General features: G+C 38.2%; 1 protein-coding gene across 3 annotated transcripts; it reads left to right on the top strand.

Moving 5' to 3' along the window:
- The first annotated feature begins 1130 nt into the window (after window positions 1-1130).
- On the top strand, window positions 1131-13679 carry LOC133140957 (LIM/homeobox protein Lhx2). 3 transcript variants are annotated; one of them, XM_061261282.1, is made up of 6 exons: window positions 1131-1252; window positions 1644-1806; window positions 3585-3787; window positions 4526-4902; window positions 11921-12126; window positions 13389-13679. In XM_061261282.1, exons 2-6 carry the CDS (start codon window positions 1687-1689, stop codon window positions 13677-13679), a joined length of 1197 nt encoding a protein of 398 aa, XP_061117266.1. In that variant the 5' UTR covers window positions 1131-1252; window positions 1644-1686. The 3 variants fall into 3 exon arrangements, with proteins under 3 accessions (XP_061117266.1, XP_061117264.1, XP_061117265.1); XM_061261280.1 differs by lacking the exon at window positions 1131-1252 and having other exon boundaries at window positions 1600-1806; XM_061261281.1 differs by lacking the exon at window positions 1131-1252 and having other exon boundaries at window positions 1614-1806; window positions 4526-4911.
- The last annotated feature ends 3386 nt before the right edge of the window (window positions 13680-17065 follow it).

Below are 17065 nucleotides of genomic sequence, written 5' to 3'. Positions count from 1 at the left end.
CCTTAGAGAACTACAATATACCTCCAATCTCTCTCTCTCTCTCTCTCTCTCTCTCTCTCTCTCTCTCTCTCTCTCTCTCTCTCTCTCTCGTTCTCTCTCTCTCTCTCTCTCTCTCTCTCTCTCTCTCTCTCTCTCTCTCTCTCACGCAGACACACAGATACACACGCGCGCGCTCTTCGCTTAACTTTTCACGTTTTGAAATAATTATTGTCACACACTCGCGTGCACTTCGAACATACCTCAATAAACCTTTTTGAGTTAAATACCCCCTCGTTAAAATAACCGCAATCATCGACAATAGCCCTACATAATAATAATAATAATAATAATAATAATAATAATAATAATAATAATAATAAAATTGTAATTGCAGTCCAATCAGATATCACACCAGGAAGACAAGAAGAGGAAAATAACCTCAACCAACCAACGCCACGAGACAACGATCTTGAAGTCCAACTTCAGTTTTAGACTCACAGCCGCTCAGCGTGGTGGTATAATAAGAATTTCATGACGTTGGGCAGCCAATAAGCAAGTTGAGGGGGCGTGACGTAAGGGTCCCCGTAGAAAAGGCGCGGAGTGTATCACACGTCCAGAGACCGTGGAATCGGAATAGGGCCGGCAGGCTGCTGCTGGAGTCTTGACGGGGATTATACAAACTGAATGTATAGGCAACTCCTCCTCCTCAATTACTCACACACAGCTCTGCTGCCACGAGAAAAAAACTTCCTAAGAAAACAACAACTCCTTTAAGAGTTCGAAACCGACAACCGACATCTGATTCTGATTTTTTTTTTTTAAGCCAACGGTTCATTCTTGTCTTTCTTCTCAAAGATTAGTAATAAACGCTTTCTGGCAAGAGCATCACCAAACATCGCTTTCGCAATCAATTTAGTATTGCCTTTGCCTTCCTGCGGCGATAGATTGGCAGCAACGAAGCGGCAGGAGCGAGGAGATGCTCCGATCCACTACATGCCTTTAAGACTTTGGTTTATTATTGTTTTTCCCTCCTGTTGTTTTGGAGTGTTTCTGGTGTTCCGGTAATACAATGCTGTATTTATCTGCTTATGAGCAGTTACAGTATTCATTGACTGTTTTTCTATCGTAAAAACGTTATTTTTTAAAGAACGAAAGATAGAAAGAACGAAAGAAAGATATTGCTCCACGAATGTTTCGCAAAATGTGGTAGTCCTCGGTTACTAAAGAAGATATTGGAAGAATCCGTAACAGATTTCTGCAACTTCGATTGATGGTATGTTTTTTATTGGTCTCACTTGGAATTGTTGCCCTTACGTTTTCTGTGTTTTCTTCCATGTTAACAAGGAATAACTTGTACTCTGTGCAGAAAGATTGTAACGATCAGTAGGACGCACCAAATAGCCTCAGGGATATAATTGCGTCAAATTACTTAAGTGGGTTTTTAGAATGTATTGTAGTGGTTATATTGTGATTTTAATAGGCAGATTACGCAAATTGTGGGGACGCACGTGTCTCCGTTTAAATTATTTTTTAATTATTTGTTTATATTGTTAAGGTTAAAATCCAAGTTTTGGCCTGGAAATTTGATTTGCTGCTGAAGGTGTTGGAAATTGACTGCCAATGTGCAGGCTTGGATTGCGTCTTATGGAAGTTTTGGGTTGCAGATCTGAGGAAAACACGTGTAATTTCCTCCCTTCCGCCGCAGCGATGCTTTTCCACGGCCTCCCCGGAGGCGAGATGCATGGTGTCATGGACGAAATGGACCGGAGAGGAAAGAGCGATTCAGCGGGGATCAGCTCGGCCATAGATATGGGGGAAACTGAAACGGTAGGCGAGGAAGAGGCACGCCCGCTGCAGGCGCCAGCTACAGAGTTCTCTATGCTCAGACTTTTACTGGATCTATGTGAGAAGCTACATATTAAGAAAATGGCTACGAGCATACAGTGGAAGGATCCGAAAATTTAAAATTAAGTAGGCTAAACAGTTTAATTTAATCGTTAATTAAGCTTACCCGTCATTTAACCATTTTGACAGCATAAAAACAAAACTAAGCATCCGGTGTTAACACAAAAATCTAAATGACGCGCTCACCATATATTGCAATTAATAAGAAGCTATTAAATATGCGATTCAATTTTAATATGCGGATACTTCAGGTCTCCATGTAGCCTACAGTAAAAACATAAAAAAGCCAAAATATTTGCATAGGCTACATAGGCTACTATATTGTCTACCCTGTTCTATAATAATGGATAATGTTTTAATCCAAATATGCACATAATGTATACAAATCTGTCTTGATTACTCATTGTATTGCTGGTTACAAATCATATTTTTTCATAACACAATGGGCGACCTTTTCAACAACTTAATTTTAACAGTCTATTTAAAGGCTACGAATTCTCAACAACAACAAAAAAAATAATAATAATTTGAATGCTTGATTTGATCAATGTCACAATATGACATTGCTGACATTGGCTACTTATGTTGAAAGGAGAAATGCATTTATTTAAAATGTTTTCCCCACAATTTCAATATGTTTTTAACGTCACATTTTGGTGAAAATGCACACGATCAATTGAGAACATAGAGCACTGTTTCGAAAGAAATTGTTTATTAATATGCTTTCCTCAAATGTTTTTCTGTTGGTTCACTTTTTAATCGAGGATATTGAGTGCGAGGTGGTTTTTTCGTTTAGTATTTTCTACCCTGACCATTACCTCAGTTCTTGCTTACGCTCGTCTGGGCAATGATTTGGCTGTTGATTATGCTTGTCTAACCACTGTGGCCAGTAGTGTTTTCTTTCTTTTTTTGGTAGTTTCAGAGGTCGCCAAAAGCTGTTATCATCCACTCGTCTTTATGATTTAATATTCTTAAATGTTGTTTTGTTGTAAATAAGGGTATATGGATTGCACTGGCCTGTCTGTTACGTTTAATTTATATTTTGGTGCTAACAGGTCTCGCGCATTCTCGGGTTTTGAAAGAACAGCCAAGCTTCCCTGATCTGTATTTAAACTCACTAGCCATTGCTTTTATGATTGCGTGTTTTTCTTTATCCTGTGTGTGGGTTCCGTTTTTATTACAGATTAAGACTGAATGAATGGCACTGTTCAGTGCAATTTGCATATGCGTTGGATCTGCATTGCTTAACAATATCACCATTACTTCAGATTTCATAACGAAATGGTTTCCCATTGAATTAGTGCCCGTAAACTATGGTCCCTATCCTCCCCATTCAAAATCTCAAAAGCAAGAATACATGTGGCCTACAGTCTCTCCCTTCAGTGGCCTACAACCACACAATAATTTTGCTGAGGAAATAAATAATTTAATTTATAATAAAGTTACTTGAATATAATATTTGACATTTGTTCAGAACCACAATACGTTGCGAAATATGGACCTTACATTCATAAATTTGACATGTAATTTCACATCAAATTATTATTTCAATGAGTTTACATTTCACCCATACATTGTATCACTGGTACGCATTCGCTATACAGCCTACCATGGTTCAATAGCGTAATCACGTATGTTAGTTTTGTTTTGGCTTGTTGGCGATGTGAAAATCACGAATCTCTGCTGTGTTGCCTTTACAGAACATGCCCTCCATCAGTAGCGACCGCGTGGCTCTATGCGCGGGTTGCGGAGGAAAGATCTCCGACCGTTACTACTTGCTTGCAGTGGACAAACAGTGGCACATGCGCTGTTTGAAATGCTGTGAATGCAAGCTCAACCTGGAGTCAGAGCTCACCTGCTTCAGTAAAGACGGCAGCATTTATTGCAAGGAAGACTATTACAGGTAACACGCTCTCAATGTCGCTATGGCTCCATTGGAATTATTCAACTAAAATGAAAGTTAATCTGTAAATGGTAGTAATTATTTAACCATGCCCAGTTTATCTGTATCGAAGTAGAACATCCAGAGTAATAGCTAGTAGTCTATCAGCAAGATAATATCTGACCACCATCCTTCAGTCCAGCTTCAACCATGTTTAGGCCTGCATAGCGAAGAAAAGATTTGCCAGGCTGATTGGAAATGGTTTTTCAATGTGATATTATTTAATTTAGGCTAGTCTTCAAATGTAATCAGCAACATACATTTAAAAAAATATATTATATTGTCAGTTGATAAGACAAACAGAAATTAATATTGTCTAGAAGGTTGGGTATGCCACCAAGGATCTTCAAAATAAAAAAGTTTATTTCAGGCCGAGATCCGTCTCATAAAAATCGATTTTATATTATAGCCTATTATGATCCATTATACTTCGGCCACATTGTTTTTGACACCTTAGTTCCACAAATAATGTTTCTAAACCTTCTTGATTCAACGTTATTGTAACTCATAGGAGACCATGTGCATTTAAGTCTATTCAAAATGTTGTTTCCTGGGCCTTCTGTGTCCTCAAATTTCCAACATCTGCCCTCTGAATACAATCATCTGGCTCTTCATTAAATATAATTAATAGGCAGTTACCATTCAGAAGTACTGAATGGGAATTCTTACCGTTGCCTGATATATTGCTCTTCCACACAGGAGATTTTCCGTACAGAGATGTGCCAGGTGCCATCTCGGGATTTCGGCGTCAGAGATGGTGATGCGCGCGAGGGATTTAGTGTACCACTTGAACTGTTTCACCTGCACGACCTGCAACAAAATGCTGACTACCGGAGATCACTTTGGCATGAAGGACAGCTTGGTGTACTGCCGACTACACTTTGAAACACTCATACAGGGGGAATATCAAGCACATTTTAATCATGGGGATGTAGCTTCAAACAAAGGCGGAGGACTAGGCGCAGCCAACTCACTTGGACTGTCCTACTATAATGGCGTTGGCACTGTGCAGAAGGGACGGCCAAGGAAACGAAAAAGCCCTGGACCTGGAGCAGACCTGGCGGCTTACAATGCAGGTAGGATGAGTTCTCCACCTTGCTGTATTTGATATGGGCGTGTACTTTGCTGTAGTACTTTGCAACCATATTCAGCTGGAAAATGCAAAGAATATGCAAGGGGGCATCCTTTCACTCTTGTGTCTTGTTAAAGGCGACATGTGACGCTGGCGCGGATAAGGCGAGGTTAGCGACCTAAGATCTAAAACTAATAGAAGTTTGATAAACTCCGAAAAACAGACATTAAAAGTTGTCGCAACATCATACAAAAAACTAATTTCTCTACCTAATGCCCGGTCGGTTAGCCAATCGTTTTTGTTATGCGTAGCAATCAGTTGTGTGTTAATTTTGAAACAGCATTGTTTTTCTCTGCTTCCCTCTGGCATTTAAGCGCAAATTTGTGGAGCAGTGTTGGTTGACTTTTGTATAATGCACAAATTGAGTCTTATGAGTAAGTGACATTAATGGTATGTTGTTCACATTGTTCAGATTGAATCATATGAACGGGACAGGCTGTAAACGTCCAATCCCCCCCCCCCCCCCCCCCCCCCCGCGTAATTCTGCCAGTTGAAAGTTAAATTCCTAAAATAAAATAGGCCTACTCCATGGGATAATACACATAGTTGATATATTAAGTGTGGTGGTCTATTACGCGCAGTAATAACCAAACGTCAAAAAAATACAATAAAAACAAAAATAGAAGGGACATTCAGGCACACATTCGTCGTTTAAATTTTTTTTTGGAAGTGGCCCGTTCGTGGAAGTGCACACCCAGCTTAATCAAATAATTAACGTGTTATATCAACATATTTAATTAAGTGGGAGGAGCTTAACAAGTGTGCTTGTCGAGGGTAGGTGATGAGTAAAATATGCCCGTCATCACTGAGGTGTGATGCTTTGAATATTGCTGAATATTGCTGTCTGTGCGCTTTTGTTTTCCTGTTGGCTATGTACTAATTTTCACTTTTGACTTAAATTAAGGTGCAATCAGATTTCATTGGTTCAATGTTTCGCCGTGCTTTCAATCAAGTTTTAAATATTCGACGAAGGGCCTCGTTGGCATTGTCGTGTTGATAATTCAATATTAATTAATAAAACATGAACACTCATGGCAAATGTTGTACCCTAAAGTGGCAAATTGAGTTATCTTCAAACTTTCTTATGTTGTAAAACAACACTATTCAAATACTTACAGCAATTCACAATTTACTGGAATAAATATATTTCCTTATTTAGTGAGGCCTCTTGAAAAAAAACCTGCCAATAGTAGCGCAAACAAAATCCCTGCAATTTAAGCATCTGACATGAGTGGTTGCTGTTTTTCCTTGGCAATATATAATGTGATTTTTTACATTTCCACATTTGAATTAAAATTTTTTGCGTTTAATCGAAGCTTCTTGCGCGAAGTTGGTCAAACGTATTTCTTTTGTATCCATGTAGGCCAAAAGTATTAATATTATTATTATTATTATTATTATTATTATTATTATTATTATTATTAGGCCTATTAGTAGTAGTAGTAGTAGTAGTAGTAGTAGTAGTAATAGTAGTAGTAGTGCAATTTATGTTTTAGTTGTGCGTTGTAGCTAAGATTATTTATAAATAATTATTTATATTTTACCAATTTGACTTTTACGAGAAAGCCTTATTTACTGTGCACACGTTCTTTCTATTTTAACAAAACAGTTACATTAAAATGTTACAGTACCAAAGGAAACAAGCATGCATCATTTTTACTGTCAAGCTACACACATAACAAATAATGATATCTAATCCCAAATGCACTGTGTTCTCGATTTTTTTCATTGCCCAAAAAGTCCTTTGTTTATTTTTAATTGATAGGCCTTCTTGGAGACATAGTACGAATGATGGCCTTTATGCTTCAAGGTAACATACAAAACAAGCCCATAAGGCTGATGGTGGTCTCATCTTTTGATCTGAATTCATTCACAGAGCTGTCCTCTAGTAAAATACTGTGCTACAAATACTTGATACTATGATTTATAGTAAAAATATTCATAATAATTATGATATGCATGAAATAACGAATACTGTATAATATTAACCAATAATACAAATAGTGTTGATAATAATGGTCAAAGTACACATTGTTTATGTATCACCACATACAGATGCATACCACTAGATGTGTATACTATTATTATATTAATCATATTAATCATCATATTCACACATCACACATGTATGCTAATTTTCCCATGGTAAGGCATTACCAAACCGATAATTTCAGAAACCTGTTCATAAAACGGTGGTTATATGTTTTCATGAGTTTAACATCCTAATCCCAAACCAATGGATGCTTTGAATGGTTTGCGGCATATGTGTGCGTGTGTGGGTTTCTAAGAGTAGGTAGAAGTCGACACTCAGTGGCATTCTCCAATGGAAATGCCTCGGCCCCTTCATCCTCCGCTGTTTAAGCCCAATTTGGCCCCTTCCCAGTTGAACAGACCCCAGAGTGTGCAAAGGGGCGAGCTGGGGGATTTTAGACGACTATAGAGGCTGACAAGTGGAAAATGGCTTAGATGGAAGGCGGAACTTCAAAAAGATTTAAAAAAGAGAGAGAAAGAGAGAACTCCTGTGATCAAAATTTCTCCCACCACACTCACTTGTTGAATTGTAGTTTGATGGGTTTTTAGGTCAGTAAATCAATGTCGGAAAGCTTGTTGAACAGACGCACCTGTAAGAAATCCTGAATAAAATACTCCCATGTGAGATTTGGAGAGAAAACCTCCAATGGTTAGGACTGGTCTATTATATCCTTTCATAAATGGCGGGATGTATTGCTCCACTAGTGTACTAATGGCAAAGAAACGTTTACGTCGTGCTAAGTAGGACATGTCTCTGAATTCAGTAGCGTCTCAGTAACGTAGCGTAGCGTAGGTAAATATAACCCGAAACTTCAAAAAGCTGCCCTAAAAACGGTTTTACATCATTCGAACAGAAATAGCAAGAACAAGAACAAGAACAACAAGAACAACAATACTAATAATAATGATAATAATAATAATAATAATAATAATAATAATAATAATAATAATAATAATAATAATAACAAATATCTCATTCTATTTTGTTTAAACATATTATACCTTTTTTCTTTTTGTCTAACGACTCTGATGGAAGTTATAGGCAATAATCCGGACCATAATTACATCAGGTTTAGATTTTCAAGTACTGCTGTACTAAAACTTTTAGTAGCACACTACTGCTTTCCATTCCATTTCAATAACAAACTCTTCAGTGTTACTGTAGGCAATTTGAATCATAGAAGAGTCACCAGGAGCATCTCCAACCCAATGAGCTAGGGGTGCTGACGATTTAAGAAACGTTTGTCCTTCCAAGAAATGTTTATGTGTCTTTTAATTTATGCTAAATTGAAAACAACGAATTAAATCATTAACTCAAATTATCATTAGAAACAATATACACCTCCAACTGGAACCAAATGTTGAAAACCCCAGCGTTAATTTCCAAAAAAAATATCCGAGATTGATTGGACTAAAATGATCCCATGCAAAATTTACATTGGCATTTTACTTATTACAAAAAACACGGTCATAGTATAATGGAAAGGCCATTAGCCAAACAATAGGTAAAAACCGATTAACCTCGTTTTAACGAAATGTTGTCTGACAAAATGATTGCACACAGCCAACACATTCCTTTTTTACAAAGCAGATTATTTATCCCACGCTCAATCACGTGTTAATTTCTACCTCTGAAATAAGCAGAGAAGTGTGTCACTGCATCCATGTTTGGTGTTAAACAGTCAATCAATAATTTACCCAGGCTATAATTATGCCACAGTTTGATTTCAGTCCTCGCTCTTTCTGCCTGAATTTCTGGATAATTTCAAGGTCCCGTGTTAAATCACATGACTGACATCAGCTTTTGGGATTACCGACCCTCCTGGCTTTACTTTGTTTTCATTGCATTTGTTATTTTTGTTATAATTGAAAAAAGGATACAAATGATAATTAAAAACTGCATCAATAATACAATATTTAAGGCTTTTATTACAGCATTATATATTAAATTATGCAAATAAAATAGCTAAACTAAGGAGGCAGGACTGCAAGGAAAATATTTGAACACTGTCAACAATAATGCAACTTTTATGCTACTGTTTAAACGTATAGTTCATAGATTCTCTTTTAATTTTCGTTTGTATTTAAATAGCAGTAACCGAGGTTTAGAGACACTGATTTAGTGACCCCCCCCCCCCCCCCAATTGAACAAGGGGAAAAAGTAGAAACATTAATCGTGCTTCGGAACTTTGCTGCCCTCTGGAGGGCATATGTTTGGCTGTCGGGATTCAATTACATTGTAATAAACAGCTTTTCCCCTCAGTAGCATTTGGGATTTCTAAATCAGACCCTGTTTTACGTAGTTCGACCACGGTTATAACTGATAACCAACCATACATTGTGTTTTGTGTGAATGTTTTAAATCAAAGTACAAAAAATACATATAAAGCTGGAAAAAACTTCGGTGGACATTTGCAATGAAGGGGAGTAATTATACTTCAGTGGGCACTAATCGTCAGATCAGCTTTACAATGTATTGAGCCTGTCGCCATGTTTCCAAATCGGTGTATGCCAAACAAAAATAATATAAAATATTAATAACAAAGCCAAACACTTTGAGGTTATAAAACCAGACATCCTCTTGGAAAATGTAATAGCTTTGGTCTACTGACGGCTACTCCCTGGCAATAGAGAAGCATTTGTTATGCGTGCTAGTGTTGATAGCATTAAAGGATAATTATTGAAAGTGTTGCACTGTGGATTTTGAATCAAAAATATTTGTGGTTGTCACAGAAAACATTATTTCAGAACTGTTATGCATCTAGCAACACTTAAATTCCTGCCAAGAAACTGTAGTCAGGAAAGAATGTGTCAGTGTGTGTCTTGCAGTTTCTCCAAATTACTGTAAACCTCACATTTCTAGAATTCATGCAGAGAATGTGATTTATGTTCCTGTATTAGCTCATTTAAAGCCTATACGCAAATCATAACAGTTAAAAACAGAAGAAACGTAATTCTCTATTTGCCAAGAACCTTAGTCTTTGGTTGTAAATTACTAGCAAACTCCAAACACAAATGAACAGTGGATCACTGTATTTAGTAATACAAAAAAATAAAATTAATCAATAAGTCCAGAACTAAGATTTGTATTTGTATTTATTCATTTATTATTTATAATCTTTTTTTGCTGGAGCTACTATTGTATGTCTTGTTGCTGGTCCACAAAACAGAAGCATTTTGTTTCTAATCTTCCCTGGTAATTGCAGTTTAACCTTTTGTGGACCTGCCTCCAGCACTTGTTGATAAATGCAGCCGAGGTAGCCAGCAAGCGGCTGACTCTGAGGTCATGCAAATCCAGGCTGAGGGCAAAGGGGCACTGTTCCCTGTCTTTAATGGCTATGCAGGGACCTTTTTACCCAGCAGCCTACAAAATGTCTGCTTTTTCTGCACTTCCAAAAAACACCAAAGAAAAACAGGAAGACAATTACATGTGTTTTTCGTGGTACATGTATTTTGCGCATATTATCTCACAAACTACTGCTTACCTACATATAAATAAAGCTTTTGCTGCAATTCTATATCCCATGATACTTTTACCAGGCTTGCACCTGGAAATTTTAAACAACATGAAGCCTCACCGTGCGATATTCAGAGACAGCAACAGTGTGCGAGTACTGTTCTCAAAAACTTAATTGATTATATTGTAGCTTTAACTGATAGTGTATTAACCATTAACAAACAGTTTATGAGTACTATTTTTAAGAGGGTGCTATTTATATTTGCAAATGAATGAAGTTCTTCTGCAGATATTCCACAATTAAAAATAACAAAATTGAATTGAATTTATGTTCTCATACAATATATCGAGTGATCATTGTTTGTTTTTATTCAAAGATACTGCATGCAACATTCCCAGAAAAGGTTCTTCCCATAAAAATATATTTTGATTTCATGTTGAAAAAACACATGTAGGTATCCAAAGAATACCTTCGTGAAATCTATCTTAAGCGTTTACATTATTTAAAAAAATTACATGCCATACATTTCAAAACAGTAAAATGTTCGCATTCTGCTTACTTGAAGCAAAGAAGTTTGATTTGTTGACAGTTTATGAAACCAACAAGGATATTTTAAACTTTCAAAACTTTTATTTGTATGCCAGTATTGCTTGATAATTCTAAATACAGTTTAATGCCAGTCAAAGCATTAATAACCTTTTTAGATGTGTGTATTGCTCCATGTCCATACTGGGAATGCATGTATTTCAGAAGGTCAGTTATGAGTCTCACAATGCTAATCTCCGTAATAACTGAATCTTACAAATAAAACTAACTCAGAGTAACACTATTTCATCTGCTCCTCCAATTCAGGAAAATATGTCCTCTTTAGAAGTTGCCAAGTTAAACTGAAACAATGTTCTATCCCTTAACACACTCCACAAGACAAATACTGCTCTGAAATCCACAACATTACCAGGTTGTGTACGATGGAGAAAAACTTTACTGTGCAAGCATTTGATTTAATCTTTAAATGTGGAAGGAATTAACATACCTTGAAAATGACAAATCAAATACATTGCGTGCTCTCAGACTGTTTTATAGATTAAGTCATGGGAAAATTATATTTGTCCACTGTGTACACTCTCAGAAACAAAGGTACAAATTCTTGTCGCTGGGGCGATACCCAGTAGGTATATAAAGTTGTACCCGTAGCGAGCAATATATAATTAATTTGTACCCAAAGAGAACATGTACTTTCAGGATACATTTGAGAAATTTGATCCTTAAAGAACAAAAATATATTAAAATATAAAAAATATATAAAATATATTTCTGAGAGTGTGAGTGAGCTGACCAGTAGGTCACACATGGTGGGTTTGCTCTGACGTTTGTTTGTTTGAGTGGCACTGTCAGTCGATGGATGAGTAACTCCAGCAATGGGCCTAATGTATACCTGTGTGTGTGTGTGTGTGTGTGTGTGCCGTTCTTTAGCTTTGAGCTGTAATGAGAATGATGGGGATCACCTGGACCGGGATTCTCAGTACAGCTCCAGTCAGAAGACCAAGCGCATGAGAACCTCCTTCAAACACCACCAGCTGAGAACCATGAAGTCATACTTTGCTATCAACCACAACCCAGATGCCAAGGACCTAAAACAGCTGGCCCAGAAGACAGGCCTAACTAAACGCGTGCTGCAGGTGAGGTCCTCCCCACTCCTCGGGTTTGGTGGACAGTCTTGGTGGTTATTCCGCTTTCTGCAACAGTACTCACGCTTGTGCATTTGATGGTCTAAAGTCTGCGTAAATCTAACTTCCTAGTCTAATAACTTCAAGCAAGTTTATGATTTTATAAGGTGAAAACTGAATGCTTTCTTAAATTCATTATTCAAATGTACTATTTAATGTACTATCTTTTTTATTTAATTGATCATTTTAAGCGTTCATTTAAAAGAAAGAGATTATATGAGTCAAATGTAAAATCATGATTCATTGACCAATTCAATTTTTAAACATTTTAAAAATTAAATGTATTAAATCCAATTTTGGATTTAAAATATAGTGATGATGAATTTAAATAAAATAATTCAAGTTTTTGACAGATATTAGATTTACATTTACTCTCACTCTCAGTTGGATTATACCAACCATATAGTCAATTGTTTGCTTCAATTTCTTTGTTTTTCTATATAGAAGTAGTAATCTTGATGTGGCATTCATACTGATAAGTTTTGATCAGTACATACAGTATGGCACAGTTAATCAAGTTTAGTTTAGAAATGAAAAATATGCACAATATCACCCAGTAAAAACTAATAGAAAATACTCCATATTCACACTTGTCCATTCATAAGGTTATTTATGTTCATTTTAGGCTATATTGAATTTCAGAAAATGCGTTGTAAAGTTTCATCTTTTATCACTGTTTTTATCATAGCTTGCTTCTATAATTTCAACATGTAAAAATGTGTGAGGAAGAGAGAAAGCGAGAGAGGAATGTGTTATATCCATTTAGAATTCCAGCTGTTTAATATGGAAAATTGGGAATGCTCAGTATAATAGCTGATTTGCACAAAAATGACAGCAGATTACCTAGGGGACCGAGGAAAAAAAAACCAACAAAAAGGTTTCTGAACTGAAATTCAGAAACAAACAATAAAGGCTCTGCTCTAATTAGAGCAACTGGAAAACAAAGCAGTCATTTTGCTTTGATGCATTTCATATTTCATGTTTTATTATTTTGTGTTTGAAACATAATCGCTGTCGCTTCACCGAGCCTGTCTTTGCTAATGGTTGGCGAAATACAAACTTTTTGTTAGTTTTTTGTGAATCGTAGCTTATCCGACCTGTTCTGTAGTTTGTACTAATGACCTTGATATGCACCTTTTTGTACGTCGCTTTGGAAAAACAGCGTCTGCTAAATAAAATGTAACGTAAAAATATCGCACTGGATTGGTCCGCAGGTCTGGTTCCAGAACGCCCGTGCCAAATTTCGACGGAACCTCCTGCGTCAGGAGAACACGGGCGTGGACAAAGTGTCCGACGGGTCCACTCTGCAGGGGGGCACGCCCTCTGGCCCTGCCTCCGAGATCTCCAACGCGTCCATGAGCCCCTCCAGCACCCCGACCACCCTCACAGACCTGACCAATCCCACCATGCCTACAGTGACCTCCGTTCTGACTTCTGTGCCTGGCAGCATGGACGTTCACGAGTGCAGAAGCCCCCCACAGACCACCCTCACCAGCCTCTTCTGATGACGTCCCCCCCAACCCCCCACAGACCACCCTAACCAGCCTCTACTGATGACCCCCCCAAACCCCCCACAGACCACCCTAATCAGCCTCTACTGATGACCCCCATCCCACAGACCACCCTAAAAAGCCTCTTCTGATGATCCCCCCCAACCCCCCACAGACCACCCTCACCAGCCTCTACTGATGACCCTCCCAAACCCCCCACAGACCACCCTAACCAGCCTCTACTGATGACCCCCCCCCACAGACCACCCTAACCAGCCTCTACTGATGACCCCCCCAAACCCCCCCAAACCCCCTACAGACCACCCTAAAAAGCCTCTTCTGATGACCCCCCTAAACCCCCCACAGACCACCCTCACCAGCCTCTTCTGATGACCCCCCCACAGACCACCCTCACCAGCCTCTTCTGATGACCCCCACTCCTTCTTCTCACCCCTCTTTTCCACTCATCCGGATGTGAAGCATAAATAACACACAACCCGTTTTTACACACCAAAATGGAAGAAAACACGCGAAAACAGACCAAGACTCCCTTAGTTTTATTCCAAGCCTATTTTAGAATCTTTGTATGAGTGGCAGCCAAGCCTTATGGAGCAGTTGGTGTTGTGTATTATTATAATAATTATTATAATTATTATTTTTGCTGTTTTTTGGAGAACTGAAGAGACTCTTGTTTTTGTTGTTTGTTTTTTTTTTGTCTCCACCATGTTTACAGACAGAGACTGAAAGAGAGAGGACTGCTCAGTTTTGAATATTGATTTCTATTCCCACCCCGTTTTTATGTAACTGTACAGAGGACACTGTAAGGGAACTGACCATGGAAAGGATGATAACTATGAACGTAACAGGAAGCTGGAGATGAATTAAACATAGCAAACTAGCAAAGTTATCCCAAGACTGTCACGTGCCTTATATACCATTTTCTTTCTAAAGAATCCCTACAATATTCAGACACGGTCCGCCCCCTCATTTTAACAAATATTATTTTTAGCCTTGTTGGTGTATGCTGGGTGTACGCTGTGGGACAGGAGAGCTGTGCTGAAGGTGCTCAGAGAGTGTGTGTGTGTGTGTGTGTGTGTGTGTTTACGAGCTCTGCGCTGACCGCGCTAACGCCACGCTGACCGTCCCTGAGTGCCCGTGTCCGCCTCACACACGCAGAGCCGTCAGGGCTGTCCATGAGCCACGGCTCAAGCTTTGCACTGTGGAGATACCAAACCCCCCCCCCCCCGCCAAAATAGACCGGAAAGGGTACCGACGGGTTGTTACACTGTGTGTGCTATGTGTCCATGTGTGCTCATGTTGGAAACAAACTGTAATTTATTATGCTGAAGAAAAATGATTATTACTATTATTTATACGGAAAATAAATGGGAAAATAATTTGGAAATTAAACAGTACTTCCAACACCTCTGGCAGCGGTTTTCAGCCATGCACATCCCGATGGCTTACTGACCAAGAATTGTTTTTTCCAATTTGGGAAAATAATTGTAGCGGTCATAATTAAAAATACACAAATTAATGAGGCAAATTAATGAGATTATTGCCTCAGTAATAATTTTAAGTACCAGTATTTAAGGATTTATGATGTGAAAAGATGGCACTGGTGACAGAGATAATGTTGAATGAAGAAGCAAGTGACAGGTGCTGTGGTCTTTACAATAGGACCGCACTTTGACCAGGCATTGACCAGGCTCAGCTGCCACCTGGCACTGAGGGTCTGTGAGGGGAGAGGGCTTCAGTATCCCCCAGCCAGTCTTAAAACTCACCTGTAAGCCACTTCTGTCCGATTCTTATCCAGTTACACCTCTTCCAACCTGTGTTGCAACAACGTTCACGCTGCAAACTTCGACACGCGCCGGTTTGACAGTGGACACTGGTAACGCTGTACTATTTGTCAGCACACCAAGCTCTTCATTCTCCACTTCTGAAAGTTCCTCTCCTGCCACAAGAATTCTGTTGACGGAGCTCTGTGATGCCTCTCAATAGTTCTGAGTGTGACAGGATCTCTCTCGCCGAAATAGGAAATGAAACAGAAAGGGTAGTATCTCTGATTTATGGTCAATGGTTTATGTATGTGGGGATGTGGACACACTGCTCTTGTCCTGAAAACAAACAAATGGAAAATGATGCACATGAAATACAGTTTTTGTGTTAACATACGTATTTCAAAACTTGATTTACTTTGATGAAATATATCTGCAATGGATAATGATATACAATAATGATACCTCAATGACACAAGTACCTGAGTAAATGATTGTGCTTTTAGAATCCGTTCTTCGGGACATGACAAGAAAGTAGGAATCCACTCTATTTTCTGTTTATTCTTTACAAAAACAAGAGATAAACAGCAGTCAATATATTTTTTTAAGTTAGAAGTACAATATGACAAAGAAATTGGTTGTATCATGTTTTATTGCTGCATGGTAGAATACACCACTCACTGTGTCTTTAAAAGGACAGAAAATGGAAATTATAGCACACACACACTCTCTCTCTCTCTTTCTCTCTCATGCACACACTCACGCACATACACAAACACACACACACACACACACACACACACACACACATCTTACCTCAGCCCAGAAGCAGCTTTGCTACTGTGGAGTATCAACACTCCATTTAAAAATAACATTGCCTTGGAAGTTGTAAATTGAATTTATGCACTGAAAACTAACACTGATATTTAAAAACAAATTTTGAATTACAGTCAGTGTAATACATTGTTCTCTCCAACTTATCGGCAAATATCCAACTTTTCAGCAAACGCCTAAACAGTGGAGAAGCAGGCAATGACTTTAATGACTTTCTCCTTAACAGAGCTCAATTATTACCTTCTGGGGTTTGTTAGCAAATGTCCAAAATACACATATGAACTACTGAAATGAAGATTTCAGAAGATCTCCAATTGATAACAAAGTCAGGGTTTTTTTCTCAGAAAAAAAAAACAGAACATTAAAGACAAACAAGCGCGTAAGACGGTGAGTGAGTTTGACGTGGGGAGTGGCTGCCATCTTTGAAATTGTGACCGACAAGGACCCTGGTGGAGAGTGGGCTGAGCCTACTGCTTCGGAATGCTGTATAATTTTTACCTAGTTCATGTTGTTTTCTGCACATTCTTGTACAGTTCCCTCCGATTGATGTACTTTAGTCTTCAGTTCTGTAAAAACATAAAAAATGAATAATATCCGTTCTGTCTTCCTGGACTTGTTTTTTTTTTTTTTTACCCAAAAGAAACATTCTGTGTTATTATGTGTACATAATTATTTCCAGTTCATACACAAATGTACAGTCCTTTTCCCCTTTGACACCCTGGTTTTAGCATATAAGATTGAGCTGACAGTCTTTCCTGACAGTCGATGTCTGGCAACAAAACCAAA

Source organism: Conger conger, chromosome 11, assembly GCF_963514075.1.
Source record: "Conger conger chromosome 11, fConCon1.1, whole genome shotgun sequence".
Taxonomy (NCBI): domain Eukaryota; kingdom Metazoa; phylum Chordata; class Actinopteri; order Anguilliformes; family Congridae; genus Conger; species Conger conger.
This window is presented reverse-complemented; position numbering and strand designations above follow the sequence as displayed.

Excerpts from the sequence above, each read along its gene's own strand:
- LOC133140957 (XM_061261280.1), top strand. The coding sequence starts at position 1,600 with ATGTGCAGGCTTGGATTGCGTCTTATGGAAGTTTTGGGTTGCAGATCT. Across the intron at positions 1,807-3,584 it reads ATATGGGGGAAACTGAAACG|AACATGCCCTCCATCAGTAG; the intron begins GTAGGCGAGGAA and ends TTGCCTTTACAG. Across the intron at positions 3,788-4,525 it reads TGCAAGGAAGACTATTACAG|GAGATTTTCCGTACAGAGAT; the intron begins GTAACACGCTCT and ends TCTTCCACACAG.